The sequence below is a fragment of the Sebastes fasciatus genome, chromosome 13 (genome assembly GCF_043250625.1).
Source record: "Sebastes fasciatus isolate fSebFas1 chromosome 13, fSebFas1.pri, whole genome shotgun sequence".
Lineage (NCBI taxonomy): Eukaryota > Metazoa > Chordata > Actinopteri > Perciformes > Sebastidae > Sebastes > Sebastes fasciatus.
In genome coordinates, this window is record NC_133807.1 from 5,343,727 (window position 1) to 5,366,283 (window position 22,557).

General features: G+C 41.5%; 1 protein-coding gene across 3 annotated transcripts; it reads right to left on the reverse strand.

The window, feature by feature from the left end:
• Positions 1–804: 804 nt before the first annotated feature.
• wipi1 (WD repeat domain, phosphoinositide interacting 1) lies at positions 805–22,163 on the reverse strand. 3 transcript variants are annotated; one of them, XM_074655066.1, is made up of 13 exons: positions 21,779–22,163; positions 18,063–18,145; positions 13,968–14,134; positions 13,721–13,817; positions 12,907–13,004; positions 9,053–9,145; positions 8,190–8,260; positions 7,284–7,391; positions 6,917–7,081; positions 6,485–6,592; positions 5,217–5,350; positions 3,056–3,156; positions 805–1,620 (listed from the first exon to the last, which is right to left on the reverse strand). In XM_074655066.1, the coding sequence occupies exons 1-13, from the start codon at positions 21,874–21,876 to the stop codon at positions 1,570–1,572; spliced, it is 1,374 nt and encodes a 457-aa protein (XP_074511167.1). In that variant the 5' UTR covers positions 21,877–22,163; the 3' UTR covers positions 805–1,569. The 3 variants fall into 3 exon arrangements, with proteins under 3 accessions (XP_074511167.1, XP_074511166.1, XP_074511168.1); XM_074655065.1 differs by having other exon boundaries at positions 13,968–14,137; XM_074655067.1 differs by having other exon boundaries at positions 3,004–3,156; positions 13,968–14,137.
• Positions 22,164–22,557: the final 394 nt, after the last annotated feature.

Sequence of the window (22,557 nt, forward strand, 5' to 3'; positions counted from 1 at the left end):
CCCAGTTTATTTCCTTTTGCAGTGGATGTGAATGACATCAGCTGACAGGAAGTAAACATGGACCCAAGCTGTTTCCGTTGAAATGCGCTAAAACGGAGCATTCAGTATATTCAGACAGACAGTATGAGAAAAATAATGTGTTTTTTGAAAATTAAAGTATGTAAACATGTTCTAGTAGAAACCCAAAATACAAGCATGAACTTGAAAATGAGCATGATATATCTCCCCTTTAAAGTCTGCTTTGGTGTTTGAGTGATGAATGGTGGAATACAGGCATTAAACTGTGACAGCATTCTGGTGTGAATGGGTCAAAATATAGGCAGAACACAAGGTTTGCAATAGAAACGGTACCTATGCAAATATTCTGATTACCGTAACTGGGTGGCTTTACCTACTCTTACATACTGGTAAATCAATTCTGCTTTGCTTGAGTAGCTTTTTTAAAATATTGTAAACTTATGTAAACCCGTTCTGAATGTTTGTGTTCAAATGTTATAAAAGCAACAGCAGAAGGCCAGTGGGCTGTGCTGTCATATAATCATAGCCTATAGAATGACCAGAATACTGAATAGATCACTGTGTACTGCAGCTAAACACACTTACGCAACACCGCCTGTGAACAGTGGCTGTAAAATGTTGTGAAATGTTTGACCTGTGACCGACCTCTCTCCTATAACCATTAACAACCGTAGCCACGTGTACCTCAGCCATCACAATCTGATCTATACACTCTTTTAACAAGCATGCATGAAATAAAATAAAATAAAATAAAATAAAATAAAATAAAACAAGCCAAATTCTTTGCTTTGCATAGGTTCATTCTTACTCCACTCTGTGTTTATTTCTTTGTTTCTTTCACTTGTTTTGGTCTTGTGCAATTAGCAAAATACTTTTGCTCTTTTACAAATGATAATAGGCACAAACAAACGTACAGTACATAAACACCTTCTGTATCCAGGAGGCGTACACAGAGAAACATCTAATACATGTCAGTACAATACAGAATAAAAATGACAATTATTTATCATGAACGTGAACTAAAATATTATTAATGAGAAAAATAAAAATGTTGCTACAATAACGCAACTTCCTAAAATATTTGTCAAGTAAAAAAAGCTATGAAAATTGTGGTTATATTTCTTGCTCCAGCATGCACCTCATACTTTCATAAAACACTCCTTAAAGACAAAGTCCCTGATTTTTTTTTTAATTTTTTTTTTTTAAGTAGCGAACAGCATCTTACAAGTTCAGGAATTTCCTCTCAGCTCACCGTTGTTTTGAAAGTCAACGGTGAGCTGAAAGGAGGTTTAGAGGTGCTATTGGTGCTGTGACCAAATCAGAAGTGCATCTTTAACACAATCATTATGTAGTATGAGGACCAGGTACCATATGACATCTACTTCTTGGTCAGTGTTTTATTTCCCATGTCAACTTGAATGTTAATCAATATTATTTTCTCTCTAATGGAAAAAATAACTTGGCACCCTGAAAGACTTTTTTTTTTTTTTTGCTGATCATCCCACTTGCCAGCACCTGTCTGTCTGTTTGTCCATCTGTCCTTCTACCCATTCACGAGCGCCTGGCCTGGCCACCTCCAGTCCCGTCTCGGCACCAATTAATCTACCAAAACACATGAACACACCCGTTAGTTTGGTCTACAGGATTTGTCAAATGCAGCTCAAGGGAAATTCTGGTACAACACATACAAATCAATCCAAACTTTTCAGGGCTTTTTTTTTTTTTGTAATATGTGTTTACATCTGCTGACATAGAATCATCCCATGTATGTGAAACAATGAGTAATACATGTTCTGTTATTACTGCAGAGAAATGGGAGGCTGGTTTGGTTCACTGGCAAGTTTCTTTGGAAGCAAATCCAAACACAGTTAGCTACAATTAACAGTAAATTAGCTAATTTCTGTGTTTACCTCAGTTGGACTCAGAGACAAGTTGTTAAAAATATTAATGTACACTTTAAATCAATTTGGAAAGCTTTAGGAGGCATGCGCTACTCTTCCCGATACACTTTCTTTTTTTTTTTGCTAGATTCAAGGAGATGGCGTTGAAGGCTGGAAAATACCAGAATTTTCCTTTAATGCAGGGTACGCATGTAATATAATCTGGTCCTATAGCTTGGAGCCATAGGACCTGAATGGGGTACTTAAAACATCCATGCTGACAATAAACGGTCCAAGGCCACATCACTGTACTCGCTGCACAGCATTCTCCAAATATGATTCACTGTTTCATCATTTATGGCATCATTTTTGTACTTAATCCCCATTTGCTTACATGCTGTATATAAAGTTTTTGCTGTATATTGATGTATTCATCCATGAAGTTGGCCTGAAAGACATTTTTGTAACCTCTTTTTCTCTGCTGTATATGTGGGGAGAAACATTTCTATAGACAAGAATCTTCTTTGCACATAAGAGATGATAATTAAAGGTTCAGTGTGTAGGATTTATTGCCGGTCACAGTGGCACGGCTTTATGGGAGAAATGTTATGTAACGCAACATTAAACTATATTGATGTAAACGGTATTGTCTCATCCTACACCTCGTTTGAAAATATATCAATATACCATAAAAAGACGATATGCCGCTCAGCCCTCAGACCAACATGTTGATCTGCCATCAGATTAACATAAAGAGGTGAGCATGTCTGAAAGGGGCTTTAGGGACTGATTATGAGGAAACCGGACAAGAGGAAGTCAGTGATCACTTTGAGGATGACGTAGTTTTTGCATTTTTCGACTATTTCTACCTATGGTATTTGGAATGGTGCCAACTGGACTGAGTTAACAATTTATTGCTAATGTGGATTATGTTAAGACAACTTTGTCCTCGAGTTGAGTTAAGTCCAAAGTTCCTGACTCCTGATATTGTTGGTATTAGATATTGGATAAAGTCATCTTTTCTGAACTGTGCCAGAGAGTCAGTTAGCTTGTGATCTCTGTCTCTCTATGTGCATGAATGCTTTGGCATGTCTATAAAGTACACCTGTTGTAGGAGAGCTAGCTATAGCGGACAGTTAGCACTTCTGGATGCTCACAGGAGGAAACTCGTTCTCGTCATCCAGACACACAGGACCGGCAGCGAATTCGTGCTCTGGAATGACTTCGCCTTTAATGGCCCCGCCGTCTTCAGAGTAGCCTGGGTAGAAACAGGTGAGGGAGGCAGACAAATCATTAGAGCGGACCGGCCTTTATACTTGACACAGGCAGACCATGTTCTCCATATAAACTGAGTGAACATTTAATGTGTTCCCATCAGATCTGCTAAGTTTCACCAGCATTAAAGGTCCCATATTGCAAAAGGTGAGATTTTCATGTCTTTTATATTCTAAAGCAGGTTTAAGCGCTATAAAAATACTGTGAAAGTATCAAAATGCTCATTATACGGAGGAATACACACAACTCGTTTTCAGAAATTGTGCGTTTGAAACCAGCCGTCAGGATTTCTGTCCATTTGTGATGTCACAAATACACAATATTTAGACCATTACACAGTTTTAAATGTAAACATTCTAAATGTGTCCCAGTTTATTTCCTGTTGCAGTGTATGTGAATAACATCAGCTGACAGGAAGTAAACATGGACCTAAACTGTTGCTTAGCAATGCAATTCTGTTGCAATTCCGTTGAAATGCACTAAAACGGAGCGTTTCAGACAGAGGGTAAATACAGGTATATTCAGGCAGACAGTACGAGGAAAATAAAGTTTTTTTGAACATTAAAGTATGCAAACATGTTCTAGTAGAAACACAAAATACAAGTATGAACCTGAAAATGAGTATAATATGGGACCTTTAAGGCTTAAATGTGCCAAGTATGCATCAAGCACTTATAGTTTGAAGCATACTGAGGCCACATTTGAACAAGCTGAAGTATATATAGAAGTATATGTGGGGGTGGCTGTGGCTCAGGAGGTAGAGCGGGTCGTCCATCAATCGGAAGATCAGCGGTTTGATCCCTGGTTCCTCCAGTCCACATGTTGACGTGTCCTTGGAAAAGAGTCATAACCCCAAAATGCTCCCGAAGGCCGTGTCTGGTCTTACGAACATCAATACATAATTTACAGGTACATTTTTAGATATAAACACTATTACCGTTACTGACTACTGTTACCAACATAGACTAAGTGGATGTAGTCACTGTGACTTCACCCATGGTTTTGTGGACTATGGTTTTGAAGCCACAAGTTCAGCATTGTGGCCATCGCCATCTTGGGTTTCGGCCGTCGCCATCTTGATTTTTTGCAACCAGAAGTGAAACGAGAGGGTGGAGCTAAGTACCACCGAATGCTGAATAAGACATTTTTAGGCCGACCAAAATGCTACAATTAACTTTTATGAAGTGAAAACACACTGTGAAAGGGTTAAAGTTCTAAGATGAAAACACGGACAACTCCCAGACCGGACAACGCCGTGGTAGCGACCTGTCAATCCCAAGGTAGCCCCGACCCTAATGCATCCCCTGCTTTATGGTCTATCTGACTCTAAATGGGACCATAATTCACTAAATGAACATCATGCTGTATTGAAGAAGACTTGAAACTAGCGATTGAGACCATAAACTCATGTTTACAATGTTCACTGAGGTAATAAATCAAGTGAGAAGTAGGCTCATTTTCTCATAGACTTCTATACAATCAGACTTCTTTTAGCAACCAGAGGAGTCGCCCCCTGCTGCAAGTTGCAAGACAGAATGTAAGTTTAAGCCACTTGAGCTTTGGGTTTGCTTTTCAGACCTGGATGTCTCCCGCTGGTTACCAAACAAGAGCACCAGTCAACATTGGGTGTGTTTTACATTGAGATTTGCTGGGAAATCAACTGCATTGCTTCAAGGAACAAACAGGAAGAGGGTGCTTTTCTGGTGTACACAGTGCTAAGGCTTTCAGAGACTCAATTGACATAAAATAGTGGACAGTAAGACAAGGCCCAAACAAACCTGCATACAACAAGCATCAGGTTTTTAGGTTTAGGAACCTATAGTATAGAACTAGTAAAGAGTGCTAACTCTCACTGCTTCTGTCTTCAAAATATATACGTTGTCCAGCACAAACATCGCAGTCCTCCTGACTATTACAGTCATAGAACGTTGAATAAAAAGTCGGTACTAAAAGGCCCCTTGGTCTTCACTTGTGAAGTCAGACAATGAAGTTAAACCCTTCCTGTTACACACAGATGGAGTAAATGTGTGTGGCTATACTAACCAGTGAGGGTTGCAGTGACGGGACCAGAGGGTGGTAAGGCAGCGGTCGCGGCGTAGGATGGAAAAGCCTGTGCTGGCCCTTTGAGCTCTGACTCTTCCGACTCTGTTCCTTCACCCTGGTCAACACCGAAAACCCTGAGAGAGGAAGAGAGAGAGAAGGAAGTAAGAACACAGGAGTAAAAGCAGTAAAGCAACTTTAAATCTGATATTTTGTCAAGACTTTTTCAGACTTATTTAGCACTGTGAACAATGAAGCAACGCTTTGTGTTTTACAACCTTCCCATATCCTCTTTATCACATCACAGTATGCAGCTGCCAACCACAAGTGTACAATGCAGAGGCAAAACACCAGAAGTTTTGTTGGTTTCAGTGGCTCCCACAGGATCAGTACCGTACGTTGTAGCTTTTGGATTCAGGGACTTCAAAACCCACAAGCAACTGGTATTAACCTGCAATCTGTATCTGGATACATAATCAGAATTATGACTCTGAACACAGGCCTTTGCATATGCACCTGGCATCAGTAAATGATGTTGTTATCGGATCTTAATATGAAAATTAGGTAAGTGGAGCTAGCAGACATGGTTTGTGTCCCTGGCTGCTGTGTGCTGTATTCCTGGGCCATTTGTAGCATTTTGCTGGGTTTGCTAGGGATAACAGGAAGTGGTAGAGTTAGGTGACCAGACTTCTTTGATTCAAAATGTGGCCAAGCTGCTACAGATGTCATTTACACCCGGTTAAGATTCCATTGACAGAGATGTGAGTCAGACCGGCTCCTGATGGGGCCTGACCAATCCAATTGCAATGCATTCTGCATACATTTCCATGTGCATTAACATTCCTTATCCAGATAATAACAATGTACACAACCAGTCCTTCTCTCATTTGCAGCTACGTATGAATTGACACGGACCCACAGCCTCACACATAAAAAAAACAGCATTTGCAGATCATTGAGCAGCTGTTTGGTTAGCCAGAAAGATTCCTAGAAATAGGGTTTCCAAAAGGGTTCTTCATGAAAGGGGTTAGGTTCTACCCAGAACCATTTGATTCTGAAGAAACCTTTTTTGGAAAAAAAGGGGTTTTAAAGGGTTCTTTGTAAGGGTTGTGAAGGCCGACTGTTGCGTCACCTTTGTCTTGGCCGACAAGTTGCACTTGAACACACCACAAAGACTACAGACAAACATTGATTTATGAATTCTTGTTAAACCTAATGCTTAACGTCTATCTCCTGTTGTTTCACTCCTGTGAAATAATTTTTAGCCTCACCTGTGTTTGTGGGCTAACACGCACTCGCCTCCATCCAGTGGATCCACGTTGTAAATGAACAGCTGGCCGTCAGCTGTGGCCACCAGTAGCCGCGGAAGCTTCTGCATCCTGTAAACATCAGATTGAGCATCCGTTTAGGCATTCACTTAACGTTCAACCCAAACAGTGGGAGGAACGAGGAACTGATTCATTTGCACTTTGTCACCACTAAAAATAGTTTGCAGTCAACCTAATTTCTGTGCCGGTCATAGCTGGATCAGGAATGAGGACAAAAAGAAACGGTCATCACAGTGTCAACCCACATCTTAATCATCAGATAGTCTTTTTAGGTTCAAAATCTTCCCTCTTAAGGTCGAAAAACACAACTAGTTCTGTCAAGAACACACACAGAAAGAGCGAGTGTAATGTAAAGGCGCATTCCCTGAAGCTCACATAGCTAGGGTGCAGACGTTCTTCTGGCCGGATGTCACAAGGTGAACGGTGGCAAAGGCCCGGTCCTGGCTCATCATGCCGGATACCTGAGCAGGGAGGTAGCTGCTGGCTGCTGAGAACATCTTCCCCACGTAGGCCGTCCAGGTGGCAGCCTCGTCCCCTCCACTACATACGGGGTAACAATCGCCCTTTAGAACAACTTCATCCTACAACTTGATTTATACTTTTGGTGAGTACAATGTTATTAAAACTGACAGAACTACAAGTTTTAAATAGCTTTAAATATAACACCCAATAGGGCACGGGTCTACGGTGCCACATGGTTAAATTAACTTCTTGTGTTTACAGTGTGTGTGTGTCTGTGTACCTTGGTCCCAGTTGCTCTAGTTTAAAGATATGCACCGTCTCCGTGTTGCTGGACGCGCAGAGGAACTGGCCATCAGGGCTGAAGGATAAAGAGCTTATATTGACGTACCTGCAGACACACAAAACAAGCACAAAACTTGGAATATTAACTTAACCCTCTGACCTCAGCAGTCTACTCAGCTCTTGAGGACGAGGATCTCAGCCAACACAGGTCATGTGCCATTTCATTAAAGGGGACATACTGTATTATAAAAAAAGTGAGATTTTCATGTTTTTTTATTATAAAGCAGGCTTAAGTCCTATACAAATACTGTGAAAGTATCGAAACGCTCAATCCACAGGGAAATACACACAGCCTGTATTCAGAAACTCTGCATTTGAAAGAAGCTGGCAGGATTTCTGTCCATTTGTGATGTCACAAATATACAATATTTAGACCCTTTACGCAGTTTTAAACAGAAACATTCTAAATGTGTCCCAGTTTATTCCTGGTTGAAGTGTATGTGGATGTCATCAACTGACAGGAAGTACACATGGACCCAAGCTGTTGCCTAGCAATGCGATCCTGTTGCAATTCCGTCGAATTGCGCTAAAATGGAGCGTTTAAGACAGAGGGTAAATACAGGCATATTCAGGCCGACAGTTTGAGGAAAAAAAAGGTTTTTTTTAACATTACAGTATGTAAACATGTTCTAGTAGAAACAAAAAATACAAGTATGAACCTGAAAATGAGCACGATATGGGACCTTTAAATCAGTCATCAGCATGTAATATAGTCTCCAGGCATAAGTGCACTGCAAGAATGACTGCATATGTATCTAGCTTATTTAGTGACTTTCTATCTTTAGCTGTTGCTCATACACTGGACAGAGTGCAGATCTTAAAGGATGTGTGTTTGAACTCTGACCTCTTCATGCCCCGGCGGAACTCAAACAGACGCAGGCCCTCAGGGATGGAGAACACTCGGATGACGGTGCCCTGCAAAGACAGACAATCATCAATGAGGCGTCATCTTTACTACAGTACATGTTTTCTAGCAGATGCTTCCTTGACGAGCAAAAAAAAAAAATAGAGATTTCTGTTAGGAACTTGGTTCAGAAACCTGGCAGCTGTTCTTCCCCTTGTGTAATCTTCATTTATAATCTGATATGTAACTAGAGATGATGCTGGGTCATGTGAGGCAAAGTGGGGCAAAGCCGTAGAATTTAATATGATTCTGGATTAATGCATGACTTAAAACACTTTAAGGTCAGTGGCTGGATAGATTTAAAACATGTCAACATTTTATTAACATCTTAATAAAATGTTATTGTACCGGCGGTCCTAACCTAACCCTAACCCAGAATTTGAAAGTCTGCCTCTCGAAGAAACTTGAGATTAAACACCTCGGTGCCCAGTACAAAAATAATGGCAGATTTCAGAGAGCTAGTGGAAAGTGTTCAAAATGGGGGAACATAAATGTGCAAACACATTTCATGGTAATCTGCCTTGTACAAGTGAATATTTAGGCCTGGTGGGGGCCCTGAAAAAAAAATCATGTTAGAATTCACCCTATGGGAACCTTGAGTATCCAAATTCAGCCTTAGCTTTTGAACTCCCATGGATGAAAGAAAAAGGAAAAGGAAAGGTCAGGAAGTCATCACAATAACAAGGATTCATCCTCTGGGGACCCTGAACATCCATAACAAGGACCAAAGTGTTGAATAGACAGAATGTCACCCTAGGACTAACTCTTTTTTCATCTTTAGAGCTTTAGGTCTTTTTATTTACCCTCTCTGAGGCGCTGGCGAGTTTGGTGGCCGAGGCGTTGAAGGTGAGAGCTGCCAGAGGACTGTCATGAGCCGGGATCATGGTCAGTGTGTTCTGAAAGGACCAAGAGGACGATACAGGAGACAGAAAGAGAGACAGAAAGAGTGTTATTCCACACTGATGTAATGTTCATGTCACTAAGACTAGCTGTTGATGAAGAATTAATGCGACTTGACTAGTATAACTTTGCAATGTTTTTTATAGTTATTACTGATACTAATTTAATTTCCACTGCGGCAGACTGTTTAAAATGTACAAACCCTCTCGTCGGAGACGTGCAATAGATGTCGTGTGTACAGAGTAACGACATAATGAAAATACAACATAGACAATCCATATGACAAAATTTAATACATATAACGTGAACATATTATGTGAGAAGGTGGATCCAGGAGGATGTCAAGCAGCTTCCCGGCATCGCCAAACAGATAGAGCCAGAGCAACACGACCTACTCTCCACACCAATCAGATAAAGCCAGAGCAACACAACCTCCTCTCCAAGCCAACCAGATAAAGCCAGAGCAACACAACCTCCTCTCCACGCCAGATAGATAGAGCCAGGGCAACACGACCTCCTCCCAACGCCAACCAGATAGAGCCAGAGCAACACAACCTCCTCTCCACACCAGATAGATAGAGCCAGAGCAACACAACCTCCTGTCCACGTCAACCAGATAGAGCCAGAGAAACACGACCTCCTCTCCACGCCTAACAGGTAGAGCCAGAGCAACACAACCTCCTCTCCGTGCCTACCAGGTAGAGCCAGAGCAACACAACCACCTCTCCGTGCCTACCAGGTAGAGCCAGAGCAACACAACCACCTCTCCACACCGAATAGATAGATATGTAATTTTCTGCTTTATATGTTGTCTCTGTAAGTCTTATCTTAGCAGTAGCATGACACAATGTTAAAAACTGACAAAGGACAAAGAGAAGTGAGATTAGTTTTGTTACCGTTGGCTCAAACTTGCTCTGCTGAATGAAGCAACACAAAGTGGAGGGAGGAGTTTTTTCTGTCTGGCTGAGTTCACATGAACAGCCAGCGTGTTGCACAGATCAGCTGACCTATTTCCAGGTAAGAAGAAACTTGACGCAAAGTTAAAAACATGACATGGTTTCACCTGGCAGTGGGGGAGCAATACGAGCTGGTTGCTGTGAGCAAGCAACACACATACACACGTAGGCAAAATTGTTGGTACCCTTCCGTTAAAGAAAGAAAAACCCACAATGGTCGCTGAAATAACTTGAAACTGACAAAAGTAATAATAAATAAAAATTCACTGAAAATTAACTAATGAAAATCAGGCATTGCTTTTGAATTATGGTTCAACAGAATCATTTTAAAAAACAAACTAATGAAACTGGCCTGGACAAAAATGATGGTACCCTTAACTTAATATTTTGTTGCACAACCTTTCGAGGCAATCACTTCAATCGAGTGATTTCTGTAACTCTCAATGAGACTTCTGCACCTGTCCACAGGTATGTTGGCCCACTCCTTGTGAGCAAACTGCTCTAGCTGTCTCAGGTTTGAAGGGTGCCTTCTCCAGACTGCATGTTTCAGCTCCTTCCACAGATGTTCAACAGGATTTAGATCAGGGCTCATAGAAGGCCACTTCAGAACGGTCCAATATTTTGTTCTTAGCCATTCTTGGGTGTTTTTAGCTGTGTTTTGGGTCATTATCCTGTTTGAGGACCCATGACCTGCAACTGAGACCAAGCTTTCTGACACTGGGCAGCACATTTCGCTCCAGAATGCCTTGATAGTCTTGAGATTTCATTGCACCCTGCACAGATTCAAGACACCCTGTGCCAGATGCAGCAAAGCAGCCCCATAACATAACCGAGCCTCCTCCATGTTTCACATTAGGTACAGTGTTCTTTTCTTTGGATGCTTCATCTCTTCGTCTGTGAACATAGAGCTGATGTGACTTGCCAAAAAGCTCCAGTTTTGTCTCATCTGTCCAAAGGACATTCTCCCAGAAGCTTTGTGGCTTGTCAATATGCATTTTGGAAAATTCCAGTCTCGCTTTTTTATGATTTGCGTCCTCCTCGGTTGTCTTCCATTAAGTCCACTTTGGCTCAAACAGTGACGGATGGTGCGATCTGACACTAATGTACCTTGACCTTGGAGTCCACCTCTAATCTCTTTGGAAGTTGTTCTGGGCTCTTTGGTTACCATTCGTGTTATCCGTCTCTTCGATTTGTCATCAATTTTCCTCTTGCGGCCACGTCTAGGGAGGTTGGCTACAGTCCCGTGGACCTTAAACTTCTGAATAATATGTGCAGCTGTAGTCACAGGAACATCAAGCTGCTTGGAGATGGTCTTATAGCCTTTACCTTTAACATGAAGGTCTATAATGTTCTTTCTGATCTCCTGAGACAACTCTCTCCTTAGCTTTCTGTGGTCCATGTTCAGTGTGGTACACACCATGATGCCAAACAGCACAGTGACTACTTTTCACCCTTTAAATAGGCAGACTGACTGATTACAAGTTTGAAGACACCTGTGATGCTAATTACAGGACACACCTTAGTTTAATATGTCCCTATGGTCACATTATTTTACATCTTTTCTAGGGTTACCATCATTTTTGTCCAGGCCAGTTTCATTAGTTTGTTTTTTAAAATGATTCTGTTGAACCACAATTCAAAAACAATATCTGATTTTCATTAGTTCATTTTCAGTGAATTTTTATTTATTATTACTTTTGTCAGTTTCAAGTTATTTCAGTGACCATTGTGGGTTTTTCTTTCTTTAACGGAAGGGTACCAACAATTTTGCCTACGTGTGTACTGGAACAAACTTTGAGAAACGTAGAGATAAGTACAACTGATTATTTAAACATATAGTGCTCTCCCTCCAAAGTGAACTGGGCTTTCTCAGCCTGGATTGTTATGAAAGAGGAACTTTTTCTGGTATCATATCACTAGCTCAGAGATACCACACCTAGTATGTGTTCCCAATAGTGCTCCCAAATTCAAAATGTTCCCCCTCCCAGGCTCACTGATACTGTATACTGTATATTTTAGGACACCCTGTAACCTCAGCATCAATCCTCGGACATCAAACAAAACGGCCCCATTCCCAAGACTAAAAGGAAAAACATCTGGAGGTCTAGGGTGTCGTACAGACAACCAGGGAAGGTGCCATCAGAGAGAACAGTTTCTCAGAACACAGAGAGGAGGAGATGACCTAAAGAAAAAACAGTATCACTCATTTTACGTGTAAAATGAAAGAATCAAAACAAAACAAAACAAAACAGGGAAATGGAACAAGTCAGGAGCACCCAGTGTCCCAAATATCAGCATATATTTCACGCTTTTTAAAAAACTTTTTTAAAAACTTTTTTTAACAGCCTTCAAATTATGACTTATACTTATCTCATCCCAATAACGTAATACTGTGTCTCATTCTAAGACATTACTGGCCAATGTCTTCTCTTTTTCACATTGTAACAACGTATGGAAGTTCCTTGTTTTAACAACATACCAACTTATCGTTTTATAACGAAAAAAGTTTGTTTTAATGAGATGAGTTAACTTTTGTTAGATAAAGGAGATATGTGTGATAGTTGTTATAACAAGGAAAGTTTTTTTTATCGACATAAAAATGATATATAGTTTTTCTTGTTTTAACGAGATATGGTAGTATACAGAGGACGCTTCTTGATATAACAGAGTCATACGTCTACTGTATATGAAATACAATTAACAATGCAACTGTAATAAATCAGATAACTGCATTATAAATCGCGGACGAAGACAGATAGTGCCATATTATTTGAGGTACTCTGTGATGAAATGTTTCTTACCAAATTGTTGGCATCGTACACTATGATCTCCCCGATGGTGGCACTGCCGGGGTACGCCAGGTAGGAGTTGGAATGGTTGATAGAAAGAGCACAGAGACCTGCGACAGGAGAGAACCAATCATTGTCAACTTCTATTGAAGAGTGGTTCAGGGCAAAATGTGGGTACGGTCAGTCAGGGAACACAACAAACAATGTAAAGTGGCCGCACACATCTAAAACCACTGTAGGCAGGTGCTGGACCAATTGAAGACAGCAATGAAAATATAGATAAAAAGGTCTGCACACTGTAGCGCCCTTAAAGCTGCATTAGGTAGAAATGGAGCAAATGTTATTAAAAAAAGTTACTTTTATAAAACAGTAGTGCATGAGACATGTAATCTGAAAAACAATCATGTGCCTCTGTGTCCTCCGGTGCTCCTAACGGCATCTGCAAGATTTCACAGACCGGAGGAAAACAACCAATCAGAGCCGAGCTGGAGCCTTGCCGTCTCTGAGCAGCTGTCAATCCCTTGCCAACTATGATCATATGGTCAAACTAGGCAGCGCTGATCAAATATGAATCAATATTCTGTTACTGTAATGTCTATTTCTCTCCTCAAATGTTTTCAGAATCATCTTGTAGTGCACTGTTTAGCTGTAAAATGAGAAAGTTTGTGACCCGTCAGCCATGTTGAGATCTGTTGAGGAAATAACAAGCACCGCCCACCAGCCGGAGCAAACCCAGCTATCACAGCACCACAGAAAGTGTGTGTGTTTGTGTGTGTGAACCACATACTATACTTGCAGTTCCCGTCTCTTGGTATCAACCTCTTACCTGAGGGGTTTGACGGAGTGTTGAGCAGAGTCTTGAGCAGCTTCATGTCTTTGATGTTGTGGATGTAAATGGACTCTTCAAGGCACACCACGAGCCTCTGCAAGACACAGCAGACCTCAGGTCATTACACTGCAATGTACTGCGGTGGGGTCGGCTTCTATCTCCACATCAGTGAAATGGGATGAATCATATGGATACGCTGTCATATTTGAGGGTTGTAGTGGGTGTGAAACTTGGTATAGCTCACCTGTCTGTTGAGCTTGACAGCCAGGATGTTGTTGGGATAGCTGTAGTTGCAGATCTCCGTCCCCTTCTTGAAGTGGTAGATGTTCATGCGCTGCGGCATGGCGGTGCTTACTACGACGACCAGACTGCTAGAGAACAGACGCTCCACGATGTACACATCTGGGGTCTCTGCTGGGGGAGAACGGGGAGCAGACAGAGAGGCGGTGATGGGGACGCTGCCTTCATGTTGACTTAGACACACGAGGCAGATGATTAAAGAGAAATACAGACATCTGTCCATCTGAGATCTGTCGAGGAAATACCGAGCACTGCCCACCAATTGGAGCACAGCCAATAGGAACGCTCTCTCTCTGAAATGACCTGTGATTGGCCAAAGTCTCCCGTCACAGGATTTTTTAAAGCCTGAAAACAGAGCCACGAGGAGGAGAAGAAGTCTAGTTTTCTCTCAGAACACTTGAATTACAATATGCTGAAAGGTTATTATGGAATTTTGCCCAATGATGCCAAAATATTTCTGCCTACTGATGCTTTAATTTTAGGTCAGAAGAAACAATTTTCCACACTGTGACACTATACTTTATATTTCAAATATAAAAAATATAAAATTTCAATGTTTTTATAGCGGCACAGACCACAGTTCCTGTGTGACCAGTAAAGCTGCAGAGGTATGCTCAGGCTTCAGTATCTTTGAACATGTCTAAAGGCAAAGTGTACCTGTTCCGAATGGCAACACTCAAAGGCGAGGTGAAAAGCCTGACAAGAAACGTTAACAACAGACACTTGAAACAAGAAGCTCTGACCCAGGAGCCCCCCGGTGGGCCCGTTCACTAATCCATCCATGATGCTTCATTACAGCTTTAAATATTATCATGAAAAATGGCTTCCCCTTGAATTATAGTCTTGGAAAGGTAGAGACGACAGCTCTGAGACAGCTTGTAGACGACTGAAATGTCAACCAGTCCAGGTTAGCCGTTGTCTGCTGTTCGTAGCAAATAAATTCAGTACAATATAAGTCAAATCAGCATTATATCTAGAGCCTGACCAATATCAACCGATCAACCGATTTTAGCTTATCACAGTTATATCTTTATAGGTGTATATGCCGACCAATAAGCAGAAATGCAAAAACATATGATTTGTTTTTTTAACTCTCAAATATAGACATATAATCCAATATTTAATTGCTCTTCTAAGGTTTATTCAACTTCTTCTACTATTTCTTCCGTAAGTTTTTTGGCCTTTAACTAGTCCTGCATACTTTCAGCTACAGAAACCGTTCAACTATCAAAATATTCAGCTCTTTATGGACATTAGTGCTATGACTTGGCTTGTTTCAACTATTCATACTTTTTAAAATATTAAGCTTTTTCCACATTTTTTTTTACAATGTAACTCAATGGAGAAAATCTTCAAATCCTCTTAAACCTACTCCACTTTGAAATGCTACTGCTTCCGCATACATTCAGCTACAGACTTCATTTAAACTTTAAACGGGTTACAAGTCTTTGAACTATTAAGCTATGATTCAGCTTTTTGATAACTTTTACAGTTTTTCATTTATTGCAGTTTACGTTTTATTTCAGCAATGCTTTGCAATAAATTTCAGCTGTCAGCATTCCCACGCATTTTCAGCAGGAAATGCATTTTCTAAATTTGTCCTGTGATCCTCTTAAATAAGGAACCATGCCCTGACACAAAGCTCCTCGAGGCAAATTTGTGATTTCTGATATTGGGTGATATAAATAAAAAGCTCTCAGTGATAATCTTCCCAACACGTCTGGTTGATATAAACCAGACTATTTCATACAGCACACCACACTGGACCCGACACACTGGACACCAAACACACCCGTTCTGGGGGAAACTCTTGGGAGGCTGCTGCCAAAAGCCATGTGTAATTACAGCAAACTCTGCCTTGTCTGAGCGTCAGCCACTAAAACCCCAAAAGGACCCAGCGAGCGCTGTGATGTGGAGAGGCAGACTTCTTGGAGATAATCACTGCTTCAGTTTACACGCGCACAGAGAATTCCCTCCTCAGCCAGTTATTTCTGTAGTCTGGTTTTGGGTCAACACACACGCATCATAATTATACTGAGATCATATGCGGATTTAGCAGAAACCTGGTTAAGATGTTGGGCTTCCTCCCACATTAGACTGGTGACTGTGGCTGTGCTTCCATCCAAAATGTCGCGGGGATGTTAAGCACATTTGCAAAAGTTGGAAAAAAAAAAGTGCTGATCAGTATTTCAGCTCTGAAGATGTGTGACAAACTGACAAGATTATTAAAGGTCCCATATTGTAAAAAAGTGAGATTTTCATTTCTTTTATATTATAAAGCAGGTTTAAGTGCTTTATAAATACTGTTAAACTATCAAAATGCTCAATATACAAAGAAATACACACAGCCCGTATTCAGAAATTGTGCGTTTGAAACAAGCCGTTAGGATTTCTGTCCATTTGTGATGTCACAAATATACAATATTTAGACCATTACACAGTTTTAAACGTAAACATTCTAAATGTTTTTTTCCTGTTGCAGTGTATGTGAATAACATCAGCTGAAAGGAAGTAAACATGGACCCAAGCTGTTGCCTAGCAACGCAATTCCGTTGCTATTCCGTTGAAATGCACTAAAACAAGTGTTTCAGACAGCAGGTGAATACAGGTATATTCAGACAGACAGTATGAGGAAAATATTTTTTTTTTCCAACTTTACAGCATGTAAACATGTTCTAGTAGAAACACAAAATACAAGTATGAACCTGAAAATGAGCACGATATGGGACCTTTAAGAGAACTCCAGTCAGTCTTCTGTAACACTGGTGCATCATTGCATGTCATGAATAATGACAGATGAGTGAAACAGTTAGGACAGATGTGTAATATGATGAAGGTTTACTGTTTGGCTGCTGCATTTCACTCATTTTTAATGAGGATCAGCCAAAACACACAACACCTAACTTCTTTTCACTTTCACATGCTGAAACACATATGCGTTAGTTACCATGGTTATCAAATTATCTTGCATAATTCTGCAGCCGGCGTCAATAGAAAACAGACAACTTTTTAAAAAACCTCTGTACCTTTAGATCACACTATAATATACATGTTGAAGCGGTACTTAGCATTACTATGGAGATGATGTATTTCCTTTGTATTACAAGGTAGCGGTAGCGGAGGGAATAAACACCTGAAAGGTTAACTGAAGGCCTTAAAACCTTAAACTCCCAGTGAAATGTAAATTAGAGCGTCTTTAGCTTCCGTACTGTGACGTGTTTCTCAATGAAACAGAATATTTCAGCGGTGTACAGTTACGAAAGGGATTTAAATCAAATCCTTCGCATTTGATTGGACCGCTAAAAAGTGGACGGGCTAAGAATTTATCGCGATACGGATGGATGTCATGATGATGTTAGTTTATGTAAGCAACACACGTCATATTTTGTTTTACGGGCAGAAAAGATGATTGGATTCTGATATAAAAATAAAGAGAAATTGATTTTTTTGTAATGTGTTGGCATATATTGCTAAATAGGTGCACAATATGACCGGGGAGGTGATCTTATTATCTTCATTTCATCTCAATTTTGATAAAAGCTCAACCAGATTATGAACAATATACAGATTATGCACTGTGTGGGTGACCAACGTTTGGCATTCTTTCCCAAACTCAGTGTTCCTTTTAGGGAAACCTGAGGAAAGGTGACGTGGCCTGACGTGTTGTCAACAGCAGACGGGTCAGTCTGGCTACAATAGCTCAGTTTACACAAAGGCAGAACGTGTTTGTCCTGTTTTTATCACAGAAGCCATCATGAATGAAACTCAATGATGCACCAGGGATATAGTATACATGGACCATTCTTGTTGTGTTCATGCTGTCATCATTTAATGGCAAAGCTGACCGATTAGAAGAAAATGTCAACGTAACAGTACTGGCTTTCGAATGGGCTGTGTTATATAATTGCAAATTTGCAGGAGAAATCCACAGCATGTGTTTAATAACTTTACACTGACTATGATGTAATTCTCAAATAAATGTGGATGGATGTTTGGCCCACACTGATGCAAAGAGCAGAGTCAGAGAAAGCATACTAACCACTCTCATGGATACAGTCCAGTTTGTCCACCATGGTCAGAGAGAACAGCTTGTAGCCGGTCTTTGTTCCCAAAGCCAGTGACCTGCAACACACACACACACACACACACATCAACCATCAGTACAACTAGAACACATATAAAGCCCTAATTTCTCTCACTATTTCAATTTCAGACATTCTTAGCATGTATGAAAGGAATTAATCTATGTCTAATTTTGTTGCACTCCAACTGGACATACACTGGACTTCCCCATCATCACAATGTCTTCCCTCCTGGTCCTTACTATAGAGAGCCCCCTGGTGGTGAAATGTGTCATGCATAAGAAAAGAGCACTTCTGGGAACAAGGGGATCAGCTGAAGTTGTAATCAAACAACCCTCAAATGAAAGTGGTTTGACAAAAAAAAGATTAACTTGGACCACTCACTAGTTTTTTTTCTGGAGCTTTCAACTCCATCTAACAGTCTTCCTCAGCAGATGGAGTTTGCTCAGTTGTCATAGAGACGCAGTATTTCAGTTGTGTTGAAGTTAAAGTGACCGAAGTGTGGGATTTCAGTCATGTGATAACATCTCCAGGAGTATCACTCAGCCATAACCCTGATGACGTCATCGGGGTAGGCATAGGCGGTATCAAATATTTTCATACCGTCATTCGTTCCTGACGACCTTTAAATGTCCTGTAGGTGTAAATGTGAGCGTGAATGGTTGTCTGTCTCTGTGTGTCAGCCCTGTGATAGTCTGGCGATTTGTCCAGGGTGTATCCCGCCTTCACCCAGTGTGTCAGCTGGGATTGACTCCAGAATAGGATAAGTGGGTACAGATAATGGATGGAAGGATGGATGGATACACCTTCCTGACATTCCACTGGGGTGGAGAGAGAGTGAGCCTGAGCCGGAGTTAAATTTCACTGCAACTTGTCGCAGCTAACATCATATTCATCTCTCTGTCTCTCTCTCTCTGATTACCGCCCAAGTCTACATCAAGGCTTTAAAGAAGTGGGTATTTAGGAGGCAGGGAGAGTTAAATGAAAGACACTATAGAGTTGCATTATTATATAATATATATATAATGTGGGATTGAGTGTTTTTGGACCTTAACCCCTACGAGGGACTGAGAGTCAGGATATCTCAGGCCCTGTTCAGACCTGGTATTAACATGCGTCCTCAGTGATCGGATCACAAGTGGACAGCTCTAAGTACAGGTGTGAATGCACTCAAGACGCATTGAGGACGCATTGAGATCGGACCTTTCAGACCACATTCAGAGGTGGTCTGGGCCACATGTGACCACATTCTTTTAGCAGTGTGTACGCGAATGTGTCCCGGGCCACATTAAGGACCTCCTACTCAACTGACGTCCCCGCTGGGATCCGCGGGATCACTGCGCTCCTCAGGTGGACAGACAGGTAGATGACTTGGTCAAGGTGATTATATGTTCATGTCCTGTCAAACAAGCTCACTTATTTTTCCCATCTCTTGCCTGCTCGTATTTAGCCTTATACAGTTCATGGTGACTCAACCCTTTTGTCCAAACAGAACCTATTTGAGACATAAGTTCATTTTTACACCGGTCATTTTCTTAATGGGCACCTGCACCTTCTTCACTTTCCACCGTGAGATCTGTACATTCCTGTCCTGTCCCATCTTGTTTCTGAGCAGGAGGAAACCCGCAGCACATTTTTTTTACTGCCTGTGTAGAACATTATGCATCTTTTTCTCTGATCTCCTCCATAATAAGTAAAGAACTGATTGATATTTGGGAAAAGAATGAGTAATTAGATGCTGGAAACAAAGCGTGAAAAAGACTGCATTCTTCTGCTGTCTGATACTGCCACACGGACTGGGGATGAATATCTCAGCTGAGTGCAAGTCAGCACATATACCCAGACAGATAGAATACATTTGAATACACACACAACCCTTCCTTTCACAAGATCCCACGCTCTTATCTTTGGATTACTCAGCACTTTAACAAAATTAACCACTTGACAGAGGCAGGCCGGGTGAACTTCCTGTTTAATGTGCAATGAGTGGAGCTTACTAAACATATAGCAACTTTCTGTAGTTGTAGCTTTATACTATTGTTTAAGAAGGAGGCTTGTGTTGTCGTTCGGATCCTCAAGGAAGACTGGCACTTGATCACAGTGTAAACTTCTATGCAATATGAGTTACACCCTTGTTGTTGCAGACACTGCCCTTGAGCAAAACATTGAAAACACCCTTCTGATCCAGTAGCCAACTGGGTTACCGTGGTTACACTGGGCAACCCCAACCTAATCCATAAGGGGAGCTCTGAGAGACAGATTCTGTGCAGCAGAGGCCTAAATAATCCTGACCCAGCTTGACCCTAATTTAGGTAAAGTAAGCATGCACCGATAATGATACCGGATCAGATATCGGGCTGATGCTGACTCAAATAGCCGGATCGGGTGTCGGTGACGATGCGGCCGATCTATTCAGTTTCTTTTCTATGTTTGCATACAATACACATTATATACTGGATTTTTTAAAGTTTTGACCATTTTATTGCTGCATTATTTTTTACCAAGTTGCAGGCGTACGATTTATTATTTTAATACAATTCAGTAAAAAAATTTATCTATGTTTGTATTTGTTGCATTTAGTTTTACAAAGTTAGGAAAGCAATGTTGAAGTCAAACCTGATCCCAGTTACTTCCACACAGTGAGGCATACAGCTTTTCAATTAAACACTGGTATCGGATTGGTACTCGGTATCGGCCAATACCCAAAGCCCAGGTATCTGGATCAACCGGAGGAAGGAAAATAACTCTGGATTCGGCTATTAGTGCATTTTACAACTTTTAGGACCTAATGATTTAAATCAGGGTTATATAAGTGTTTGCACTGGGAAGTTAATTAACAAAAAATGATCTGCCGAGTTACAGACGTCTCCTTCCAAATGTACGTCTATGGGAAAAAGTATTTTTGGGCCCAATGATATCACGTGACGGACACGGAAGTTGTAATTCCAGTTTGGCCGCTTTGCTTGAAAGCCTGCAGCGCTCTTCCTGGGGGCTTGAATTTAGGTGAATGAAAAATATTGAGCCTTGATAACTCCAAGGCCCCCAGTTTGTAACGCAGGCTTGGTCAGAATCTGTGCATCTGAGGGGCCGAGAGACAGAGACAGAGAGAGAAACAGAGACAGACAGACAGATAGACAGATAGACAGACAGACAGACAGACAGACAGATAGATGGATAGATGGATAGTTGAAATTTGTCTTTGGCTTCTCCAAATACAGCAATGTCACATACAATACGCATAACTCCACACACAATTAAAACATACAAATACACAGTATACAATATACAATAGTGCAGTGGGCAGGTAGCAACAGCTTATATAAATATATAAATACAAGTGTTCCCTGTTGATATCCTGACTGTAATGCTGCATCCTACATTTCCCATAATGCAACTCCATGGACCCCAATTCCTTGTAATCACCCACCCACCCAGCCAGCCACCCCCAGGTCTTCAGGCTGTCTGTTGTTTGTAGTCTCCTAACCCAAGATAACCCTAACACCATCTCTATGACATCATCCGGGTTATTTCCTCCCTGTCAGCTGTGGAGAAGGTAAACTGTAGCCTGAGGGAAGATGTAAGACAGGAAACCCTAGATCTAAACAGAGATAGATTTATAGATTCCAGGGAGTCGGTGACTCATCCTGCTTTGTTTATGTGTCTGCTTGCTTACGTGGAGTCCTGGTTGAAGGAAGCGCAGCCGAACTGCAGCCCCGGTCCGTCCGGTCCGTCCGGTCCGCCAGGCCCTCCGGCAGCCTCTCCGGTCTCCATCCCGATCCCCAGCGACCTCCTTCCCTCCCTCCGCCCTGGATTGGAGGCCTGGGATCGGCTGCACCTCTTCGCTCGATGTCGGCGGAAGACGGCTCCAATGTGGAAGAAATAATGACCGGGAGGTGTTTTATAGGTGAGCTCCTCGAGGCAGAGCTGGCGCGGTTCTCCGCTACAAACGAGCTGAATGTTCCGTTTCTCTGCTTGTTATTTACCGAGGTCGGTTCTCCAGACCCCGGAGGAAGAGAAGGGAGATTCAGGAGCAAAACAAGAACAGCTGACGGCGTTACGTCACAACTCCGCCTCTTACTGATTGGTCGGTAGTGAAACGGTGTTGTCGCTGGCTTCTATTCTGATTGGTCAGGTGTGCAACAGCGTGTTTTCATTGGCTGCTGCTGAGGAGTGTGCTTTGTTTGGGTCATGTGATGTAGTTATTATCCGGTCCCTCCACCCTCCCACTGACTCCACCCTCCCACTTAGTGACGGAGTTCCTCCCACAGCTGGATGAAGCACCCTTCTTTAAAGGTCCCATTTTATAAAAAAGTGAGATTTTCATGTTTTTTTATTACAAAGCAGGCTTAAGTCCTATACAAATACTGTGAAAGTATCGAAACGCTCAATCCACAGGGAAATACACACAGCCCGTATTCAGGAACTCTGCATTTGAAACAAGCTGTCAGGATT